The sequence below is a fragment of the Anastrepha ludens genome, chromosome 4, assembly GCF_028408465.1.
Source record: "Anastrepha ludens isolate Willacy chromosome 4, idAnaLude1.1, whole genome shotgun sequence".
Lineage (NCBI taxonomy): Eukaryota > Metazoa > Arthropoda > Insecta > Diptera > Tephritidae > Anastrepha > Anastrepha ludens.
The window spans coordinates 115415860-115440356 of NC_071500.1; the positions used below are offsets into that span (position 1 = coordinate 115415860).

At 41.6% G+C, this 24497-nt stretch overlaps 3 protein-coding genes and 1 long non-coding RNA gene across 4 annotated transcripts; 2 read left to right on the forward strand and 2 right to left on the reverse strand.

Annotated features, from left to right (window-relative positions):
- Nucleotides 1-1095: 1095 nt before the first annotated feature.
- Nucleotides 1096-1850, reverse strand: LOC128860721 (translation initiation factor IF-2-like). The gene has a single exon (XM_054098411.1). The coding sequence runs from the start codon at nt 1771-1773 to the stop codon at nt 1246-1248; it is 528 nt and encodes a 175-aa protein (XP_053954386.1). The 5' UTR covers nt 1774-1850; the 3' UTR covers nt 1096-1245.
- A 4949-nt stretch (nt 1851-6799) lies between these two features.
- Nucleotides 6800-7639, forward strand: LOC128860722 (uncharacterized). Its single transcript, XM_054098412.1, has one exon. The coding sequence runs from the start codon at nt 6833-6835 to the stop codon at nt 7589-7591; it is 759 nt and encodes a 252-aa protein (XP_053954387.1). The 5' UTR covers nt 6800-6832; the 3' UTR covers nt 7592-7639.
- An 11687-nt stretch (nt 7640-19326) lies between these two features.
- LOC128860723 (uncharacterized) lies at nt 19327-20524 on the reverse strand. The gene has a single exon (XM_054098413.1). The coding sequence runs from the start codon at nt 20233-20235 to the stop codon at nt 19654-19656; it is 582 nt and encodes a 193-aa protein (XP_053954388.1). The 5' UTR covers nt 20236-20524; the 3' UTR covers nt 19327-19653.
- A 190-nt stretch (nt 20525-20714) lies between these two features.
- On the forward strand, nt 20715-21779 carry LOC128860724 (uncharacterized). The gene is made up of 3 exons (XR_008454290.1): nt 20715-20937; nt 21004-21236; nt 21309-21779. It is a non-coding gene; the product is annotated as an uncharacterized LOC128860724 (long non-coding RNA).
- The last annotated feature ends 2718 nt before the right edge of the window (nt 21780-24497 follow it).

Below are 24497 nucleotides of genomic sequence, written 5' to 3' on the forward strand. Positions count from 1 at the left end.
CTCGCTGTTGACGGTGACCGTCTCACCAACGTCGCTTTCAAAAAAGTACGGACCAATGACGCCGCCGACCCAAAATCCACACCCAACGGTAACCTTTTGAGGATGCATTATCACCTGGTGAACCTCGTGTGGATTGGTGTCGTCCCATATACGGCAATTTTGTTTGTTAACACAGCCATTCATCCAAAAATGCGCCTCGTCACTAAAGATGATTTTTCGCCCAAAACTGGGGTTCTCTTCCAAACGATTCGAAGCCCAGTCAGCGAACAAACAGCGTTGTCTATGGTCATCAACTTTGAGCTCCTGGGTCAGTTGGATCTTGTACGGGTGTAGGCCCAAGTTCCGACGCAAAATTCGCTAAATTGAAGTCTGCGAAAGGCCAAGTACTTGTGCACGGCGAGGAATAGACTGCCTCGGGTTCTGCTGTACACTTTCACGGACGGCGGCAATGTTCTGGGCTGATCTTGCGTTCCTTGAACGTACTGGTGTTAGCTGATTGTTTACTAACCCGGTCGTCTCAAATTTGAAGGGCCACCACGTCTACCGAAAAATGGTAAATGCGTTAATGAACACTCATTTTGATAGTAAAGTTTTATCATTTGAACGTGCTGTTCAATCGTGTAGCTTTCCATGATGAGTTTGCATAAACAACTGAATAATAAACAAAAGATTTTACAGATGTCACCAAAACAAAATGGCTGCCACAGGGCGCCAAAATCGACCCGCACCAATTGAAAACCCCTTTATATGGGACATTTTCGACGTTTTGACTCCAGGGAGTTTTGGGAATTTAATACAGAATACTGTCTAAACCTGTAGTTTTGATTTTCAGCATTGAGAGACAGCCGTTGAGCGCAAGTGGGCAAACGTGGGGGGACTTTGATTTGAATTTCCGTTATATTCAGTCAATAGTCGACTGCATCGATTTTTTTTGCTGTCAAATTCATTAGAAAAATTACGATGACTTGCGAATTGCGACCAAAGTGTTACCAATTTATCTGTGCAAGTAATAAAGCATTTCGCTAAAAAACAAAGGAACATTGGAAGGTGAAATAAAAGGAGCGTGAATACTGAAAGTATAGAGCTTTTCTGTTGTAAAAAATAATTTTTATTCATATCGTTTTTTTTATTTGTAAAAAATCAGTTACAAATTTAACACCAACTAAAACAAATATAAAATGATTGTATCATACTTCGCTGCCCTCGAGCTCATTTCAGCTCACTGCTCCTCTTTCCTTCCTTCGTTTATTTCAAAATGTAAATAACACCCGGCTCGGCACGCACCAACTCCACAACACCAGGCGCGCCTTCAACGGGCACAGCTTGCAGCAAGAGTGGCTGTGAGCGCACCAAACTGCGTTGCTTGGCTAATGCTGCCCTTTGACGCGGTTGAATTAAGTTTTGCGACGCTAAATCACTCCCAGTGGCGGTGGTGGTAGTTTCCTCTGGTGGACCATAGGTTGGATCGGGTGTTGGCTCCTCTTCTGGTGGGCCGTATACATTATCCGGCACTGGCGCTTCAGTCTCCGTTGGTAAATCGAAGGGGACCGCTGGTGTCACACCTGCTGGTGGATAGGGCGCAGGCTTCTCATCCTCCGCTGTTGGTGGCGCGGCATCTACAGCTCCTACGTCATCGGCCACCTCTGCCTCCTGACGCGCCAGGAAGCGACTCGATGGGCGTCGAAGTGCTGCACGGGAACGTGGTGGCTCAGCGTGAGCTACGGCCACGAAGGCGCAGAATATTAACGCGAAGAATGCGGTGTACCTAAACATTTTGTTGGCGAAGGAGTTTTAAGTGAAAATGTTTTTGCTGATTGCGCTACTGCTGCTCCACTATACTGCCACTGGCTGTTAATAGTAAGAATGCTGTCTAAATGCCATCGATTTTGAGCTTATATACTTTGGCGCATTAGACTAAGTTTTATGAACTTCACTTCATTCATCAAAATGATTCTAAAGTCAGTGTTACACTCAATTAGACGCAGAATTACTAGGCCTCCTGCCAAATTTGGTGCATCGCGGCCAGTTTCATTGTCAGCATAGCCGTTGTAGGTGAATGCCTCCGATAGTTGTGCGCCGGCGAGCCAGTCGCTAGACTTGTCACTGCGTTGTGCTATGTATACGTGACAATAATGAGGAGGTTGTTCCGCTCGTTTGACTGCTATGTCAAGGGCCAATGCCTAATCGAGTGCCAAATGTGGATACCGCAGACGCGTAGAACATAATCAGACATTTTATTTATGTACGTAGTCGACCGAATTAATCTGAGAGAATACCGGGTAAAGGGCAAGAAGGCATAGAAAATGAATATTATTACAAAAGTAATTCAAATTTATATTTTCCCAAATTAAACACAGGGAACCATTCTTTAGACATTTTTGAAGATGAAATTAAAGAGAGAAAGTATTTTCCCTAAGGGAATTCAATAGTAATTTGCGTCACGGGTAAGCATTAAATAAAAAAATATTTAATACAATTAGGTGTATAATTTGTTTGGTCGTAGAACAAATTTTAGGTCGAAGTATCAACAGAAAACAATTTTTTTGGTAATTAAATAATTTTTATAGTCATTTTTGCTTACGGTGTTAGGTGTTTTGCTGCATATAAAAAAGTAATTGTAAAATGTAGTAATTTGATAGAAGAATTATTTAAACTTGCTAATCAGCACCTTTGCTATAGTCATATACGAGGTGTGTTCAAAAAATAGGGTATTTGCATTCATCAATTTCTATTTTACCTCTTTCAAAGTAGTCCCATTCAGATATAATACACTCATGCCAGCGTTTCTTCCAACCCTCGAAGGAGTACTGATATGCAATTTTTGGTATGTGCTTGAGCTCTCTCAGCGATTCGGTTTTATCTCCGTAATCGTCACAAAACTCAGCCCTTTTGTGGATCTCTTCAATCTTGTGAACAAGAGAAAGTTGTAGAGGGCCAAATCTGGTGAATTTGGCGGCTGAGGCGTGATAACGGTGCTTTTTTTGTTTGTAATTAACGCTGTTAGGAGGGAGACATAAATATGTTTTCCGATAGTCAAGTTGCGATCAAGGCCCTGTCATCGTTGCAGCTCTTTTCTGGTCAACTCCTATAAGAAGGATATCAGACTGCTCGGTGCATTATCATGAAGCAAAAGCCATGCATTTTTTCTCCACAATTCCGGGCGTTTTTTTGCATAGCTTCACACAAACGGCTTATAACTTCAAGGTTATACTCCTTACTTACCGTACGACCTTGTGGTACGAACTCCTGATTACTACGCCATGGTAATCGAAGAAAACAGTGAGCAGAACCTTGACATTTGGCCTGTTTTTTTTGGTCCTGCCTGTCCTGAACTCTTCCATTGGAACGATTGGGCTTTGGTTTCGATATCATAACCATATAACCATGATTCGTCACCAGCTATGACCCTTCTTAGCAAATCTGGATCCTCTTTGACGTCATTCAACAATTTCTGATGCTCATGCGACGTTGTTTTTGGTAAAAATTCAGCAATTTAGGAACGAACTTCGCCGCCACACGCTTCATACCCAAAATTTCCGAAAAGATTGCATCCCATGAGTCAACCGACATGTCGATATGCCGACATCCTCAGCAACTTCTCTAATTATGATTCGACGATCCTCCATAACAATTTTTTTTACTTTCTCAACATTTGCATCGGTTGTTAATGTTCTGGGGCGTCCAGAGCGAGAGTCGTCATTCACATCTTCTGGCCCTTCTGTGAAAAGCTTGCACCACTTGTAAACATTTTTTTGACTGAAAGCAATCTCACCGTATGTCACTGTCAACATTTCAAGTGCTTTAGAGCACTTATTTCCATTTTTTACACAACATTTGATGCACCTACTTTGATCCCTTTTTTTCGATAGCAGAAAATCGTCGAACACTTCTCTTATTTATGCCTCTCACAAACAAACTAAACATGCTATATGTCGGAAACCGTGACCATATCTTCGAGTCGAGTGTACCAACATAAAAAATAATCGAAAGTCGAATGTACGTAGCCCGCGAAATTTGAAACCTTCACCTTATTTTTTGAACACACCTCGTATTGTTAAGCGAGCTGATGGCGATTTGCGCCATTTTGTGGGTTTTTAGTCGACTATGTTTGGCTGATTAATACCTGAGAAAGCTATTGAATTCCTTACAATAATCTACAATGCCATTCTCAATGTAAATCACTACCCAACACAATGGAAATGTGCTGTTGTTGTTATGGTGCCAAAACCAAATAAACCCGAAAACTTTCTTAAGTCTTACCGCCTCATTAGTTTGCTTGTAACGTTCTCGAAAATATTCGAACGAATATTTTTGAAGAGAATGTTATCAGTAGTTGGGGACCACAACATCATTCCCGAACATCAGTTTGGTTTCAGGGCAAGACATGGCACACCAGAACAATGCCACAGGGTTGTAAATGTAATTAGGGATGTACTAGAAAGGAAGCAATACTGTTCTGCAGCTTTTTTAGATGTTCAACAGGCATTCGACAGAGTATGGCATGTGGGACTTCTATACAAAATTAAAAAACTCCTGCCAGCACATTTCTATTTGATCCTTAAATCCTATCTGAGTGAAAGGCACTTTTATGTTAGATACCGAGATGCGTCTTCAGAAATATATAATATTAGCGCTGGTGTGCCCCAGGGTAGTGTGTTGGGCCCCATCCTATTCACAATATTTACTTCCGACATGCCAATAACAGAAGAAGTGGAAGTGGCTATTTACGCTGACGATACAGCTTTCATAGCTTCTAGCGATTCACCTGCAACAGCATCCTCTTTGCTGCAAAACCAATTAAATATATTAGAAATTTGGCTTGATAAATGGAGGATCAAAGTTAACTCCGACAAGTCTACCCATTTCACCTTTACGTTAAGAAAAGATAACTGCCCTAGAATATTTTTAAATAATGCTGTAATACCAATGAATACCAAGGTGACATATTTAGGAATGCATTTAGATCGACGCCTTACTTGGAAATCCCATATTAAGGCCAAACAAGAGCAGCTTAAAAATAAAGCCAAGCGAATGCACTGGCTGCTTGGTCGTAAATCTCAGCTTAGTTTTGAAAACAAAATAAGACTATATAAAGCTATTTTAAAGCCTGTATGGACCTACGGTATACAGCTTTGGGGAACTGCTAGCAAATCGAATATAGAAATCCTGCAACGCTACCAATCAAAAACTTTGCGTGCACTTGTTAACGCCCCTTGGTTTGTCACAAATGAAGCAATACACAAGGACTTAGATATCCCATTTGTAAAGAGTGAAATTCCAAACTTTTCTAACAGATATCTTGCACGGCTGTCAAACCATGTAAATACGAATGCTATATGCTTATTAGACTCAAGCAATGAAACAATACGACTGAAGCGTAATCATATCTTAGACTTGCCATTTCCTCAATTTTGCTGAATTAAATTATTTATTCAACACTAAATAAAAAACGAAATACATAAGTTCCTATATGAAGATAAGCAACTCATTAGTACAATTGAAATTTAATACATTTAAGATGAAATATTAGAACAAATATCGTAATTTTATAAGTAGTTTTGCATTTGTGCAAATACTACCGCTGCTATTAGATTATAAGACCTAATTTGCTGAATATCATTATATTAAGATAGATTGCAAATAAAAACTTACACAAAAAAAAAAAAAAAAAAAAAAATTTTTGGAAACAAAGACTTTCCCCATTCACCGTAACGGTAGCTCCTTGCTCATTTGGAAAGATGTAAGGAGCCATGATACCGCCAGTGTATAAGCCCTACCAAACAGATAATTTTAATGGCTGTAATGGTGACGGTGAACGGTTTGAGGATTGTCTTCGCTCGATAGGTGGACATTTTTTTATAAAGTTTAATGCATTAAAATGCGTAAGTCTGGTAAAATCTAAAGTGAACTCTTATAAAATTTTCTTAATATTGCTTACACTTAATTCTGTTTTTACACGAATTTTTTAGGAACTTTTCTTTCATGTAAAATAACAATTTTTTTACGTTTTTTTTGGTGGATGAAGAGGTTAAAAATGGCTAATGCATCAGCAAAGTTATCCCCGGCTTTAATTATGACACTTTCCTGGCAAAGACTGCGACCCTCGTAAGCCACCCGCGTTATGTCGTTGCAACCTTTTACTTAAACCTTTCATATGAAAGTTTTGTTCGAAATTTCAAAATTCATCTACTTGCACTCTTTTAAGGAAATCATCTCGAACTAAATTTAACTAAAACGATAAGTCGACAAATAAAAAAAAATATATATATAAATATATAGACATATAAATATATCAGTATAAATACATATTTTTCCGCATAGAGCCGCATTTTTGTGCTTATTGACTTATGTTCACCCAGTTTGGCACTCATTGACCCTACAACGCCTTACTGGGCGCACCAACCCTCAAACCGTTTAGGATTGCTCAGCCAATCAACAAATCGAAGAAGCTACACTTAGCAACCTCAAAATGTTTTAGTGTGGAAAGCCCAAAGGGAATGCCCGAACTCATTTATATGCGAGTACCGTTTAATAAACAAATAAACTGGGAGCGAGTCAGAAGCGCAAAATGTTAACTAATTCAGTAACAAAATTTGAGCGAAAAATAGTGCGAATGTCAAATTAAGTAATTAAATAAATATAATTTTGAGATATAAAGGTGGAAAGTGTTGATTAGTATAAAACGGTGGCTCTGATTGTTGAACCAATCAGATAACGCTACACAGTAGCAACAGCAGCAGCAGCAGCACATTTTAACGGCTACCACATTTTAACGAATAAGTTTTGTGTTAACTTTCCCGTTCTACTCCACCATCGAAAAATAAACAATAATATGTTCGGTAAGAGCATTATTTTATTACTGGTATTGGCCGTGGCCGTTGCCACAGCTGAACCGCCCCTTTTCCGTCCACGCAGTAGCCGTCTTCAGCAACGCCGGCCATTCTTCGCACGCCAAGAATCAGTTCCCTCACCACAACAACCTGACGCCGCACCTTACCCGTCGGCCGATGAATTGAAACCAGAAAATCCTTTCCAAGGTGAGGAGGAAACTACTGACCCCGATCTGGTTTACGGCCCACCAGATTCCACCTACGGACCACCATTGCCCGCAACAGATCCCTTGCCTGCCGTTGAAGCACCACCGGAATTTGCTCCCAATCCAGAGGCCGAGGAATTTGCACGTTTTAGCCAGCGTCCTGCACGTTTGCAACAACGCACCCAGCTACATCTCGTGCAGCGTACTCAACGACTACAACAACGAAAGCAACAGCAAAAGGCCGTCATTAAGCAGATTGTGAAGGCGCCGCAGCAGAAGGCGCCGCAGCAGAAGGCGACCATTAAGCAGGTGGTGAGCACACAGCGCTTGGTGGCGAAGCCTGCGCCCGCTGCCGCCGTTGTTGTGTCAGCTCCCGTTGCAGCAGCAACACCAGCCGTCGCACCGGTAAATGTGGTGATCAACTCAGAGCGCTTAGTGGCAGTTGAACCAACACCTCTTCTTAGCGCTGCCATCAGTTCACCACTCGCAGAGTCGTACGTTGTGATCAATTCGCCATACGCTCTGACCTCGCAATACTCGTACCAGTCGTGGTGAGGCAAGCAAAGTTGTTATATAAAAATTTTACATGAGTAGAACAATGTTTTAGGAAAATTATACATATAGATTTTTTTACATATTTACAAAAAATAAACGAAAAAAACGAAGATCATCAGTTTTGCTTTTGGGGATGTGAATTATTTTGATTGAGGCTTTTGCACTCCGCCGAAGTTTCTGCAGTCGGAATGGTTTATTTTGTGAAGTTAGTATTTAGTCGGTTTCCCTTTTTTTCTGAAAAGACGTGCTCGAATTGGTTCTAATAGGTCGGAAATTCCAATATACAGAGTTTAATCACTTTAAAAGTGGGGTTCCTGATGCGGAAAACAAGAAGCATCGCGGAGTTTTGTATTTGCCGGGTTTGAGGGGATATTTTATGGTTATTTATTTTAAATACAAAAATAAAATGCAGCTTCACTAAGAATTTCACGCATTTTGGGTGGAGATGGGCAATGGATACACCACAATAATTCTAAGTTAAAAGTATTGATTTATGGGTTTTCCATCACGACAACACTCAGTCACTTGTTGTAAATGACGCCAAAACCTCTTTCTTCTTCTTAATTGGCGCGATAACCGCTTACGCGATTTTGGCCGAGATTAACAAAGCGCGCCAGTCGTTTCTTTCTCGTGCTAACCGGCGCCAATTGGACACACCAAGTGAAGCTAAGTCCTTCTCCACCTGATCTTTCCAACGCAGAGGAGGCCGCCCTCTTCCTCTGCTACCACCAGCTGGTACCGCATCGAATACTTTCAAAGCCGGAGCGTTTGTATCCATTCGGACGACATGATCCAGCCAACGAAGCCGCTGGATCTTTATTCGCTGCGCTATGTCTATGTCGCCGTAAAGCTCATACAGCTCATCGTTCCATCGCCTGCGATATTCGCCGTTGCCAACGTGCAAAGGTCCAAAAATCTTACGCAGAATCTTTCTCTCGAACACTCCAAGCGTCGCTTCATCGGATGTTGTCATCGTCCACGCTTCTGCGCCATACGTTAGGACGGGCATGATGAGAGTCTTGTAGAGTGTTAGTTTTGTTCGTCGAGAGAGGACTTTACTGCTCAGTTGCCTACTTAGTCTAAAGTAGCACTTGTTGGCACGAGAGATTCTACATTGGATTTCAAGGCTGACATTGTTATCGGTGTTAATGCTGGTTCCTAAATAAACGAAGTCTTTTACAACCTCGAAATTATAACTGTCAACAGTGACGTGGGTGCCGATACGCGAGTGCGCCGACTGTTTGTTTGAAGACAGGAGGTACTTCGTTTTGTCCTCGTTCACCACCAAGCCCATTCGCTTTGCATCTTTATCCAGTTTGGAGAAGGCAGAACTAACAGCGCGGTTGTTAAGGCCGATGATGTCAATATCATCGGCATACGCCAACAATAGTACGCTCTTATAAAATATTGTGTCTGAGCGATTAAGTTCTGCGGCTCGTACGATGCTCTCCAACATCAGGTTAAAGAAGTCACACGACAGCGAGTCACCCTGTCTGAAACCTCGTTTGGTATCAAACGGCTCGGACAGGTCCTTCCCAATTCTGACGGTGCTGCTGGTGTTGAGCAACGTCATCTTACATAGCCGTATTAGTTTTGCGGGGATACCAAATTCAGACATCGCGGCATACAGGTAACTCCTTTCCGTACTGTCGAATGCAGCTTTGAAGTCGACGAAAAGATGGTGTGTGTCGATTCTCCTTTCACGGGTCTTTTCCAAGATTTGGCGTATTGTGAATATTTGGTCGATGGTAGACTTTCCAGGTCTGAAGCCACACTGATAAGGTCCAATCAGTTGGTTGACGGTGGGCTTCAGCCTTTCACACAATACGCTCGCTAGAACCTTATAGGCGATATTTAGAAGACTAATCCCGCGGTAATTGGCACAAATTGCAGGATCGCCCTTCTTATGGATTGGGCAGAGCACACTTAAATTCCAATCGGCAGGCATGCTTTCATCCGACCATATTTTGCATAGGAGCTGATGCAGGCACCTTACCAGCTCCTCGCCGCTATGTTTGAATAGCTCAGCCGGCAGTCCGTCGGCGCCCGCGGCTTTGTTGTTCTTTAGCCGTGATATTGCTATTCTCACCTCGTCATGGTCAGGTAACGGAACGACAATTCCGTCGTCAACGATTGGGGTATCGGGATCTTCACATTCTCTATGACATGCGCAGCTGTCACTGTTTAACAGGTTCGAGAAGTGTTCCCTCCATAATTTAAGATTGCTCTGTACGTCAGTCACCAGATCGCCGTCTTTGTTCTTACAGGAAAACGCCCCGGTCTTAAAACCTTCTGTAAGCCGCCGAACTTTCTGGTAGAATTTTCGGGCGTTGTTCCTATTGGCCAGCATCTCAAGCTCATCGCACTCACGTATTTCGGCCTCTCGTTTCTTCTGTCGGATAATACGTCTCTCTTCCTTTTTCAGCTCTCTGTAGCGATCCCACATGGCTCGCGTTGCGCTCGATCGCAGCGTGGCTCTATAGGCGGCATCTTTTCTTTCGGCGGCAGCATGACATTCCTCGTCGTACCAATTGTTTTTTCGGGCTCGCCGGAATCCGATTTCTTCTTCGGCGGCGGTACGAAGGGAGCGAGAAATGTTGCTCCATTGCTCGCGCATGCCGGTGTGTTGGGCAGTGCTCTCCGAGAGCAGGAGTGAGAGTCGAGTAGCGAATCTTCTGGCTGTCTGTTGTGATTGCAGCTTTTCGATGTCGAACATTCTTTGCGTAGGTAGATGTACGTTTTTTGCTGCACAGAGGCGTGTGCGCAATTTGGCTGCAACAAGGTAATGATCCGAGTCGATGTTGGGTCCTCGGATCGTACGTACATCTAATACACTAGAAGCGTGTCTTCCATCTATCACAACATGATCGATCTGGTTTCGTGTTTTTCGATCAGGAGACAGGCAGGTGGCTTGGTGAATCTTCTTATGCTGGAATCTGGTGCTGCAGACTACCATGTTTCGGGCCCCGGCGAAGTCGATCAGCCTCTGTCCGTTACCGGATGTTTCGTTGTGCAGGCTGAATTTTCCGACTGTTTGACCAAAAATTCCCTCCTTGCCCAACCTGGCGTTGAAGTCGCCAATTTTTATGTCGTGGCGGGGGCAGCGCTCATGGAAGGGATCTTTGGTCGCATCGTCCTTCTCTTCCGTCGGGGCGTGGGCGCAAATTAGCGATATGTTGAAAAAACGGGCTTTGATGCGGATTGTTGCGAGACGCTCGTCCACCGGAGTGAACGACAGTACTTGGCGACGAAGTCTCTCTCCCACAACAAATCCGACACCGAATTTGCGCTCCTTTACATGACAGCTGTAGTAGACGTCGCAAGGTCCTATGGTTTTCTTTCCTTGCCCCGTCCATCGCATCTCTTGGATGGCAGTGATGTCAGCCTTTACTCTCACGAGGACATCAACCAGCCGGGCAGAGACACCTTCCCCATTAAGGGACCGGACATTCCAGGTGCATGCCCTCAAATCATAATCCTTAGTTCGTTTGCAGGGGTCGTCATCAGTATAGGGAGGTCTCCTCCGAGGCTTTTTACAACTTTTCATTGGGGGCGATTTTTAAGTGGCGGGTCCCAAACCCAACGCACAACCAGCTATCCTGGAATGTTTCGCCTTCTCACGTTAGCTCACTCCCGAACGGGTGTTCGGAAGCTACCCAGAGGATACGTGGGCTAATCCCGGACGTTGTGAGCTGCTTGGACCATATGTAGAAGAATCGTCCTGACCACTCCCAGGTGAATGGCGATCAGTAACTTTCCCCACTTGCGTGGACTTCTACACATGGAACCATCCTCCTCTTTGGAGACCCTAAAATGAGTGTTAATGGTGCACAAGGGACAGTGTACCTTCCATTCACCAGCTCATCATATCCTTTCTAGTCAATATATCAAAAATTGGCTCAATTACTCAATTCTTTCAAATAACAAGCCGCATTTTTTAAATACGTGCCTTTGAAAACTTGGAATATTTTAAGTTGAACCACAATATTTATGTTACAATAATTAAAAAAAAAAAAAAATGAAAAAAACATATATTATATTTCAACAGTTGCAGTCTTAGAGCCAACTCTGATAAAACGGAGTTGATGCTGTTCACCAGAAAATTCAAACCTCTACCTTGTACTTGACTCCAAGCTCCATTGGAAGCCTGTAAAGCTTTCTACTTCTGTAAATCTATTGTATTTTGGCAAATAATGGGGTCTCAAGCCACGTGTCGCTCTGTCAATTTTGACATATGGTTGTCTAGTTTGGTGGGTGGCACTTCGGAAGGGCAACAACACCACTGAATTAGAGAGAGTACAGAGAACTGCATGCATTAGCATCACTGGGACGTGTATAGCATGCCCCATTCCCGCCCTTAACGTCATTTTGCACTTACTTCCCTTGATCTTCAAGTTCATTCCAGTGATGCTCAGAGCGTTATTAGGTTGAAGGAGGTTGGCCTCTGGAGGCAATCTCCTATAGGGAATGTAATACTTCGTACAGATCTCTCCATCCGCGCACTGGGGATTGAGGGTTGTGCTAGGGTTATATTTCCATGCAGGTTAATATCCCCAACGGATCCGGAGTTGGAGCGGGAGCTTTCTCTAAATGAGCCAATATTTGAGTATTTTTTAAGCTTCTGGGTTTCAGGGCATAGGAACGTGGAAGGAAATGAAATGGCCAATGAACTTGCCAAAAAGGTGTCCACAGAACCGATTTCTGTTGTTCCCATCTCAGACATCAGTGGCTCTCCTTGGCCGTCGTTAAAGGGAAACTGCGCAATTTCGCAGAATAGTCTGAGGCAGTTTTCCAGCCTAGATCCCTTTTCTCTCCTCTGCCCCATCAACAGCACTGGATAGCCGTTTCTTTAAGACCCTTTAAGTTTTTTATGATACTAAAACGGCCCTCTAGCGCTACTTTTAGTGTGCCCATGGCACCCTTGCCATCGTAAAAACGTTTGCGTTTAGACTTTCGGGTACTTTCTTTGCCAAATGTGCTTGTAAAATGGGCGTTTATTTAAGTTTATTCCATTTTTCTATTTCTTTTATTGATTTTCCGTATTTCAACTTATCGCTAGCGGTATTTAACTTGAGAGTGGCGCAGGCAATAAACTATTGGCATCCGGCGAATGACTTCGCAGTTTATTTGTGAGTTCGCAAGCGCGCATTGCATACTGTAGGGAGCCGATCATAACATCACTTACCGCAATTTAAAATGTCATTAACTTTACCCACACAAACCAGTAACGTGACGTCTCTTCTTCTCGCTTCTGGCCACAACTCGTTCACTCCTGATTTATTTCATCTTTCTTACTCCATAACACTGTTTCTCCATAGCAGTGTATTGTTGTGCTTGGTCCTTACCGCCTTCATTTGCTATTCAGATGCATTTTTCACATCGCCAGAAGTGCTTTTATTGCGTCAGAATGACAGTAATCAGTACTGTGGATGAATATCCCTTTGCTTGGTAAGTCACCTGCCCCACCATTAACTCGCTTGCCTGCCAGTTTGTCTTTCGTCGTCGCTGTCGCTGTCGAGCTAAGCCAGCTGTGGCAACAATGACTTTGGCGACATTCCTGACTAACTTCATTTTCTGCTTTTTGAAAAAATGTCTAAACTATTTTTTCAGCATTTTCTCCACCATTGTTGGCTTTCATATAACTGGTACAGATATATTTGTATGTATTAGTAGACTCAAAGTCACACGTAGATTTGTACTTGCATTCTCATTGTCCTTAATGTGACTGATTGTGAGCCATATTTTGCCACTTGTCACCTTGCGACTCCAGTGATAAGGCCTGAGTGCCCGAAGGAGCAGCTCAATGAAGCTCGTTGACAAAGAGGGAGCATCGAAGGGAAACCTAACTGGATTTGGAATTTCATTGTTTTTTATTTTCTATCTTTCTGAACTACTACAAATTCCACAGGTTGGTGCTTAGAAACTGCATCACAGAGAGTGTAAGAATGCATTAGTGTGTGGGTGGGAAATATTTCGCTGCCGTTTCATGTGAAAGAAAATTTACATTGAAAGACAGACCGGTTGGACAATTTGCATATCTCTGTGGCGCTCTGACTTTGCAGACGACGATAATGATGTAGCATGCCTTTAGGCGCTATAGATGACGGAAATGAACGAAGTTGGCTGTGGCTGTGACTGTTTGCAAATACACAAGCCTGATTATGGCCGCAGTTAATGAAACAACAACAACAAACACCAGAATATATAATGGCATGTCAAAGAAAGTTAAGAAAACTCGAAATGCAAGCCATGGCGTGCCACCAGCTGCTCGAGAGCAAGAAGGGCGTGAAGAAATTGGAAGAGAAGAAGCAGAACGTTTTGGTGGAATGAATTTGGAGAAGATGAAATATTCAGCATGTTTGCCAGCGGCTGATACAAACAAAAGCACAGTAGAAAAAATTTGGGCTGGTAGTAATCGTACTCTTTTTGAAATATAAAATCACCTTGAATTTTTTATAGCACTTGCAAAATGCATTGATCCATTGTGACCCTGATAATAATTGCTTTCAATGTCACAAAGTATATATCCTTTGTAAAATAAAAATGGCTGAATGTTGGTTTAAGTTTACCAAACCAATACCATCAAACTTTGTGAAATACGAATGGCAGTTCTGTTTGAAAAACGGTTTGGAAAATATCTCACTATCTAGAAATTTAATTCCAGTACATTATCCGCATAACCAGATAGTTAAATTTTTAATTGCCTTAACCAAAATTCTAACTCGTATTCATAGTTGGGATGCAGCGCAAACTACGTCCACCTCCCTTATGTGACACCCGTCAGCATTTTCTTTGAAATGTCAAAGTGAAAGTCCAAGGCGGCAATGCCCAAATATCAGATTTCACACTGATTTTTATGAAAAGGGTCACTTTAAAGCCAGTTTCTTTTTTAGTTGTGTTTTGTCCTGCCAGCTTTGTCAGCCAATTGGGGTATCTTTTAACAGGAGTTAGGAGCAAAATCTATAATTTACTAAAATTAGTTCGATTTCGTTCGAAAACCAGAAAAATATGTTAATTAAAATCCACTAATGAAAGGGTGAGATTATGAAAATGCGCCTTTCGGCACAGTTATGGACATTTTTTGTTGTTATAATTATCCAGCAGAACCCAGAATAAAAAGGTAATCTAAAAGTTGTATAAGGGAATTTGGATTAATTGTATAAAGGGGCCTTGGATTAGAGTTTGACGACCAACAGTGGCTTATTACGGTACACAGTTAGAAAATATAGTTTATTATTTATGAACTCTGGACCCTCTATCAGGATGGCCCAAAAATTGACGGAATAAATATTTCTTGTTTTTAAATTTTTTTAAATTTTTCTAATATTTATATGTATTATTTTGTAAGGGAAATTAACGGAGGAGATTAAACAATATCAATCCTTAAATATTTATTTTATGCCAAATTGACGGAACTGTGCATTTTTCCATGAGAAATACATTTTTCTAAGTGTTGCAGGATCACGCAATTTGATATTGATAAAAAATAAAAAGTTGGTTTTTCATGTTTTTGGTCAAAGAACAAATTTAGGGGTAGCATTAAGACGAAATTTATTACGTTTTGTGCAATCCTACCTACTAAATTGTTCGATAAACAGATAATGAATACTCATTCAAAATATGTGGATTAATTTGAGTTTAAAAAACAAACTCAAACTCGAAAGACCCTGCCTTTGATTGTCAGACGAAAGTGCGCCATCAACATATCCATTAGCAGCAATGAGCACTCACTCCAAACGAGTCAGTTTGCTCGTGTTATTGAGCAGCTTGTGCGCTTTTGCTTGTATTTGTGTGCACACACACTCACATCGTATCAGGCAGCTTTCCTCTTGTACCCATTTTTGCCAATCTACAGCAGTATTTCTGCTTACTTTTCATCTTTCTTTAAAGTTCTCCTTATGCTTTTGCTCTTGTCCTAATGCTTTTTTTTTTTTTGCTGATACTAATTTTTAATTTCTGCACCATTGTCACAAATTTTTTACGGCCAACTGCATTTTATGATTTTTCGGATCCAAGGGTGTACCGCCCACTTGCGCGTCACAAACTCAGCTACTTGGACCTACGTCGCTGTTGCTTACGTGCCGTCTTCGAAGCATTCAATATTCTTATAATACAATTCTACAAAATTTTTTACGATTATTGACATTATTTACTGAGAGGGGAGCGCAGGGGGGAGGTAGCAATACAATGCCAGCCAGTTGCGAATAATATGCCGTGCCCTTTAGACACATACCTACATACATGTACATATATGTATATGTGCATGGACATGTAGCAACAACATATGCGTCCATGCTGCGCGACAAAGTCAACACGCTGGGACATCGCTCGCACAAGTGGCATCATCATTATTAGCAGCATCGTCAACGCGCGCATTGGCGTGTGGAAACAGCAGTGACAGCAGTAAGAAATTTATTTGATGACACAAGAAATTGTGTTGAGTGTTATTGCGGGAAATTAACTTTGCTGTTGGTTGTCATTTCTGTGTTTCTTTGCTGCGGTCAACCGAGCAAGCCGCTGTACCGATGTAGTGATGCCCTGGCGGTTGCAATGTTCCGTTTCAGTGCTTTCAGCTGCAGGATAATAATGTGTGTTTACTTGCGCGCAGTTTCCCTTAGCCATCATCTTTATTGATACTTTACTTTGCTCTTCACACATATTAACTTATCTTCAACTTGCTGTTGCGGCTCCAGCTTCCTCTTAAAGTTACTGTTATTAAACTTGGGTGCCAGTTTCAGACGCTTGACCATCTACGTTTGATAGCTGTGGCAGGAAAAAGGTTTATGTATGCACGCACATATACTTCTAAGTCCCTTTGAAGGAACAATATTAAGTTTTTAAACGCTTTTAATTTTAAATCCTAACTTCTTTGCGTTTAATTGGCTTATTTATATTGCCACTTAGCAGCTGCTGCATCTACACATACGAGTGTCTGGATTTAATGGTACGAGCAAAAGTAAATGCTTAAGAAAAATATTTTTAAGTACGCGTGTGAGAGTTTCCTTGGCTTTAAATATGTTCTAGTACGATATAGATGTTAATATTTATAAGAAAATACTATTTGACAAGCAACGGCGCATTGTAAACACATTTTGTTTGTTTTAAAAAGCATGAAATCAATGCACCAAGGACCCATCACATTACAATAACAAAATGCACGTAAATGTTGTTGTTACTCTAGTATGGTTGTTACACCTTGTATAGATTCGCTTTGGGATCAGTGTTTATAAATACAAGAATGATAAATTGCCCGGATTGGTCAATGTGCTATGGTGAAAAACGAAATTGAGCGAACAACTTCGGCTGCCAGGTCACCGGGTACTCGGCAAAAGAGTTCTGCCCACTCATTTCACACGTATTCATACATTTGTCCAATCAGTCCGCAGTTAATACGGCAACGAAATATCGTGAGCAAGGATTGTGCTAATTTTTGTTTTGTATATTACTAACACAATCTCACTTTTATTCGTAACTGGGTCGCTGCCATTACCCCTGTGACATAAACCAATCAGCTGATTCTTTCAAATTCGCTGAGAGCCGGTTAACAGCCCGATCTGGGCCACACCTTCTGAGTTCGTTTCACCATGTTATAAATAGGAAAATCAATAAAAAAAAGTTCACAGAATACTTCGCTCGTCAAAATGCGATCGCTCGGTGCTGTGACGCACTTCTAACTCAATAAGCAAAACTACCGCATTTGGGATGAACCTCACCCCTAACCCTCTCTCCATCCATGCACTCGAAAGAATTAACTGTTTTGTTGTTGTTTATACGCCAAAGTCGAATTTTGGTCTTTAACGCTGTCAAAGATGGGGGATGTAGAGGCCGATCTACAATTTTAGTTTCAATTTCGTTGTTTCAAAAGTGCATATTTTTAATTTGAAGGGCTTTTGAGTTTGGATTTGTAGGATAACATGAAGATGAATTGCAGAGAGAGCGAATGCACCAAAATGTTATTATTTTCGAACGAGAGTACACGTATTTTTACCGTTTTAAATGAAAAATAAATTTATGTATAAATAATAACAATATTAGGGGTGGCCCCCCCTTGGCAGGCAATTGAAACCTCTTAGTGTATTTCTGCCATGAAAAAGCTCCTCATAAACAATGTCAGCCGCTCGGAGTCGGCTTAAAAAACTGTAGGTCTATCCATGTGAACAACATCAAGACGAATGCCATAAATGCGAAGAACAACTCGGCTAAACACCGCCGATTGATTATTTTTTTATACACACCGAAAATATTTTAGCTTTCCTTCCAATCTATTAATCGATATGTCGTTGTCATTGTAAACTTCTATAGAGACCTACAATTTGTAAGTTTTTACATTAGAAATCGTCCCGATAGTTTGCCACTGTTTGTGGAGGTGCAATCACTGCAAGAAAAATATATATTTTATGTGCTAAGACTTACTCAAGTACGCCTCTCCTTCTAAAGTCTTTAGTTTAGCGTTTCCACCTGTATACGTTTGCCACATTTTGATGATGCATTGCTTAGCAAACAGCAGTGAATTTTGAATCATATTACATTGCGGAAGTAGGGGTTTGTGTTGGAAATTTTGCTATCACTTATTTTGTCAAATTTTGCGTGCGCAGTTTTAAGAAATGTATATTCATAAGATTTGTCCGACTAATTATTTTTATGTAAATGATTTTTAAATCAAGTAAATTTCCATGCACTAGCTTGTAAATGAAATGAGCTTAAAATTAATAGCCACAAATTATTCACAAGCGAATCCGCGCATTTTGCGAGAAGTTATGCAATTAAATAACAAAAGCTGCAATTTTAGCTAGCGAGTGAAAAAAAACGTTAGTTAAAAATTCCTTTTGTTTAATTAATTTCTAATTTCTTATAAAGGGTTTTTCAATTGGCGCGGGCCGATTTCGGCGCCATGTGGCAGCCATTTTGTTTTGGTGACATCTGTCAAGTTTTTTGTTTATTATTCAGTTGCTTATGCCAAATCATCATGGCAAGTTACACGATTGAACAGCACATTCAAATGATAAAACTTTATTATCAAAATGAGTGTTCATTAACGCAAACGTTGCGCGCATTGCGCCCATTTTTCGGTAGACGTGGTGGCCCTTCCAATTTCTTATGTCCCATATTGAACCATATGGACCTAGACGACATATGGTTAAAGCAGGACGGCGCTACGTGCCACACAGCAAACGCCATTTTATTCCATTTCAACATCTACCCGCCCTTATTGAAAAATCCTTTATTTAAAATCAGAGAAGGATTGTTTCTTTTTGGTTTACAGCACACGAGTCAGGTAACATATTTTTCACACAGCGCACTCAACGGTTGTATACTACCGAGCTTGTGTTGTTGCTTTACATGTAGTTTGTGCCAATCAGTCACTCAACAAAAACAAAAAAAAAGTACAGACATGTTATGTTTTTGCGTTCGCTGAATAGCTTGTCTTATCACGTTCGAGATTAATCGTTGAGAGCGCGAGAGTAATTGAGATGAAGCAGTTGAGAAGCTTGGTGGAGAGTTCAGCTTGTTTTACTGTGAGAGTAAATCTTTACTTGTTTTGTGTAATTATTTGGCTTACTTGTTTTGCTTTGTTTTTTCGCTGTGTGAATTAAAAGTGATTGGGTTTATTTTTGGCTACCTTGAGGGCAAGAAATGAAACTAAAAAAATATTAAACAACGTTAGAAGTAACAAAGTGAAATAATTAAACAACAATGCAAGTATTTTAAGCGATGAGCGGAATAAAGAGAGCTAATTTTAGTAATTGCTTGTTATTTTATTGAATCCACTTTGTGGATTGTTTGATTATTAATAACTTTTTATTGTGTATATTTTGAAAAAATAAAAAATACAGTTCTTGGGTGGCTTCTTCAGGAACAATTGCTTTGGTAGGTCGATAAATTTATCAAGCCAGATATGGTAATAGTAATACAAATAAGCGAGTTTCACATATTTTTTTAAGAATAATAAAATTTTAAAAAGTATATGTAATATAATAAATACTAAAAGCTTAAACATTCGAAAAGAATTGCGCATTGATGGGATATTAAGTACGTGTGTGCCTGCGTGTGGAGATTTTCCTTTAACCAAAGAAACTTCTTCGCGAGTCCACCGCTCCAGCGAAATTCACGAATGATGAATTTCTCTGCGCCTCGATCGCAGCTGCGTTGATATACCAGAAAGGTCGTTGATCCTCCGGCAAACGGTTGATTATGGCCACTAACTCTTTATCATTTTTCGCATCGATGGGCAAGCGGGGAGGCGCGCCGCCTACGTCATTGCTGACAACAGCATTAGCATTTGTATTTACATTATCGCCGCTGCCAAAACGATTTGCAATCATATCAGACACGGGTTTTGCGGTCGAAGATGCCAATGGCAAATAGTTGGACTCGGGGAAGACGACTGGTATGTAGTTTGCGGGTGGTTTCTGTGTAGCGCCAAAGGCCAATGTTGGTGGCTCATCTGGTTGGCCAAAGCGATTGACAATACCTGTGTTGCTGCCGTTATTTACATTATTATTCATATTGTATTTATCCTTTTGATTGAGGCCAGGTTGACGAATGCCGGCGAAGGAGGGGCGCTGCGCTTGGGCCATTTGTGTTAGCAGCAGGAGTAAGGCGATAGTAAAAGTGATGAGTTGTTTATTGCTGAAATTTTGCATTTTTCCTTCACTGTGTTCACAAAGGTACTTCTTGTATATTGTTTTAATAGAATTTCAGTTTAAAATTAAATTTCGCACTAAGTGGTACTTTTGATGGCTTTATAAAAGAAATAGGCGTAAGATGTATTCTTCACTGCTTCACTTTTCTACTTTCAAGCGCTTTTGCGTTATTCGCGTGTTTGGTCTGATCTCTGTTGAATGACTGTAATGCTCTAACTAAGCGTTCAATGATTTTATAGTCGCTTTATTTTTGCCTCCAGCTTCGCGCACACTTATCGCCAAATTGCTTGCAACATTCTCCACACCGCATTCTGTGTCGCAGTTTAACGCTCGTTTGAGTCATACCAGTTGGTCGTCACGACTCTCTCGACGCTGTGCTTGTCATTAAACCTCCCGCTCATCATCGCTGCACGAAGTATTTCTTATCTCGTGCAGACCTGTTTCCTTCGCGTCTGCTCCGCAAATCGTGCCCTGTCATCACCAACCTTAACGCCTATGCATTTTGAGCAGTTGATTTGACTGATGATCGTACAGATCGGATTACATAGGTAGGCACAAATGTGCTCTTTGTTATTATTATTAAATATTTACGTGCCGGTTCGTCGGGCGAAACTTGTTTAGAAATGAAATTTGCTGTGACTTCACTTGCTTTGACATTGACTTTGTCCCAATAAAACTAAAGTACACATATATATAGCAGAGGTATGTAGAGTGAGCCAGTGAATAATTTACGGCTAGTTTGATTGCACTTTCTATATACATAAATAGATATTTTCTAACATACATACACATTTTACTGATATGCTCAGTGGAAGTGATTGAACTGAATGTAAACAAACTGGAATGGGAGAATGCTTTTGAGCTGGGCTTTCGACATGGATAACCGTAACTATAATGGGGTAAAATTTAGGGATGTTGCTGCCTTCGTCCTCCATGAAGTCGGAGATTAGAGCTTTTTTTGATTAATGGACAAGACCACCTAACGGCATGATAACTGAATGGTAACAAATAACAGTAAATTTTTACAAAACTATTAGACGTGGAACTTCCTCACATTTATTTACGTTCAACAGATGTAATGATTTTCAAAACACAAAAAAGTAAAAAAATGCATAAATCCACGTGAGACAGACCTTCCGTTATCTGAAACACAAAACCGAAGACAATTTTTAACGTTTGATAAATCATCTATAGCGTCAAGTAGCAATTTTTGCGGGAAAATTGTGCGAAATCAGGAGCACCTTGAAGTTTTCTACAAAAATGAATAAAACAATTGCATATCAACCAATTGAAAAGTTAAGCTACAAGTAACTTAGCAAAGTAGCAAAGAAAACATGTACTATTTTTAAGATAAATCCATTGAAAACTTTAAAAAATGTGGTTTTGTGCAAAACGAAGAAGTAATAAAGAAAATCCTTCTGCGCACTCCGCAGTCCTGTCTTATAATAATGGTAACTTTCTAAGTATTTTCATCGGAAATATCTTGAAATATTCCTAAGAGTGCTCTTAAGCTTAAAATCAATTTCCATCAAAATTCTTCCCATATTAACCCATTGCATCTTAAAAAACAAACTAAATATTTAGTAACAGTAAAGTAAGCTTTATTAACAGAGCCGATAAACTATTTCCGACTTTAATTTTCGTTTTAGCTACTTGATGAAGATAAATTTGCGGGAACAACGGCGACGTTGGAGTAAAAATTCGGTGGAGTAAAATTCACATTCTTCTTCTTCTTAATTGGCGCGATAACCGCTTACGCGATTTTGGCCGAGTTTAACAAAGCGCGCCAGTCGTTTCTTTCTCGTGCTAACCTGCGCCAGTTGGACACACCAAGTGAAGCCAAGTCCTTCTCCACCTGATCTTTCCAACGCAGAGGAGGCCTTCCTCTTCCTCTGCTACCACCAGCTGGTACCGCATCGAATACTTTCAAAGCCGGAGCGTTTGTATCCATTCGGACGACATGACCCAGCCAACGAAGCCGCTGGATCTTTATTCGCTGCGCTATGTCTATGTCTCCGTAAAGCTCATACAGCTCATCGTTCCATCGTCTGCGATATTCGCCGTTGCCAACGTGCAAAGGTCCAAAAATCTTACGCAGAATCTTTCTCTCGAACACTCCAAGCGTCGCTTCATCGGATGTTGTCATCGTCCACGCTTCTGCGCCATACGTTAGGACGGGCATGATGAGAGTCTTGTAGAGTGTTAGTTTTGTTCGTCGAGAGAGGACTTTACTGCTCAGTTGCCTACTTAGTCCAAAGTAGCACTTGTTGGCAAGAGAGATTCTACGTTGGATTTCAAGGCTGACATTGTTATCGGTGTTAATGCTGGTTCCTAAATAAACGAAGTCTTTTACAACCTCGAAATTATAACTGTCTACAGTGACGTGAGTGCCGATACGCGAGTGCGCCGACTGTTTGTTTGAAGACAGGAGGTACTTCGTTTTGTCCTCGTTCACCACCAAACCCATTCGCTTTGCCTCTTTATCCAGTTTGGAGAAGGCAGAACTAACAGCGCGGTTGTTAAGGCCGATGATATCAATATCATCGGCATACGCCAACAATTGTACGCTCTTATAAAATATTGTGCCTGAGCGATTAAGTTCTGCGGCTCGTACGATGCTCTCCAACATCAGGTTAAAGAAGTCACACGACAGCGAGTCACCCTGTCTGAAACCTCGTTTGGTATCAAACGGCTCGGAGAGGTCCTTCCCAATTCTGACGGCGCTGCTGGTGTTGAGCAACGTCATCTTACATAGCCGTATTAGTTTTGCGGGGATACCAAATTCAGACATAGCGGCATACAGGTAACTCCTTTCCGTACTGTCGAATGCAGCTTTGAAGTCGACGAAAAGATGGTGTGTGTCGATTCTCCTTTCATGGGTCTTTTCCAAGATTTGGCGTATTGTGAATATTTGGTCGATGGTAGACTTTCCAGGTCTGAAGCCACACTGATAAGGTCCAATCAGTTGGTTGACGGTGGGCTTCAGCCTTTCACACAATACGCTGGCTAGAACCTTATAGGCGATATTTAGAAGACTAATCCCGCGGTAATTGGCACAAATTGCAGGATCGCCCTTCTTATGGATTGGGCAGAGCACACTTAAATTCCAATCGGCAGGCATGCTTTCATCCGACCATATTTTGCATAGGAGCTGATGCATGCACCTTACCAGCTCCTCGCCGCCATGTTTGAATAGCTCAGCCGGCAGTCCGTCGGCGCCCGCGGCTTTGTTGTTCTTTAGCCGTGATATTGCTATTCTCACCTCGTCATGGTCGGGTAACGGAACGATAATTCCGTCGTCAACGATTGGGGTATCGGGATCTTCACTTTCTCTATGACATGCGCAGCTGTCACTGTTTAACAGGTTCGAGAAGTGTTCCCTCCATAATTTAAGATTGCTCTGTACGTCAGTCACCAGATCACCGTCTTTGTTCTTACAGGAAAACGCCCCGGTCTTAAAACCTTCTGTAAGCCGCCGAACTTTCTGGTAGAATTTTCGGGCGTTGTTCCTATTGGCCAGCATCTCAAGCTCCTCGCACTCACGTATTTCGGCCTCACGTTTCTTCTGTCGGATAATACGTCTCTCTTCCTTTTTCAGCTCTCTGTAGCGATCCCACATGGCTCGCGTTGCGCCCGATCGCAGCGTGGCTCTATAGGCGGCATCTTTTCTTTCGGCGGCAGCATGACATTCCTCGTCGTACCAATTGTTTTTTCGGGCTCGCCGGAATCCGATTTCTTCTTCGGCGGCGGTACGTAGGGAACGAGAAATGTTGCTCCATTGCTCGCGCATGCCGGTGTGTTGGGCAGTGCTCTCCGAGAGCAGGAGTGAGAGTCGAGTGGCGAATCTTCTGGCTGTCTGTTGTGATTGCAGCTTTTCGATGTCGAACATTCTTTGCGTAGGTAGATGTACGTTTTTTGCTGCACAGAGGCGTGTGCGCAATTTGGCTGCAACAAGGTAATGATCCGAGTCGATGTTGGCTCCTCGGATCGTACGTACATCTAATACACTAGAAGCGTGTCTTCCATCTATCACAACATGATCGATCTGGTTTCGCGTTTTTCGATCAGGGGACAGCCAGGTAGCTTGGTGTATCTTTTTATGCTGGAATCTGGTGCTGCAGACTACCATGTTTCGGGCCCCGGCGAAGTCGATCAGCCTCTGTCCGTTGCCGGATGTTTCGTTGTGCAGGCTGAATTTTCCGACTGTGGGACCAAAAATTCCCTCCTTGCCCACCCTGGCGTTGAAGTCGCCAAGCACGATT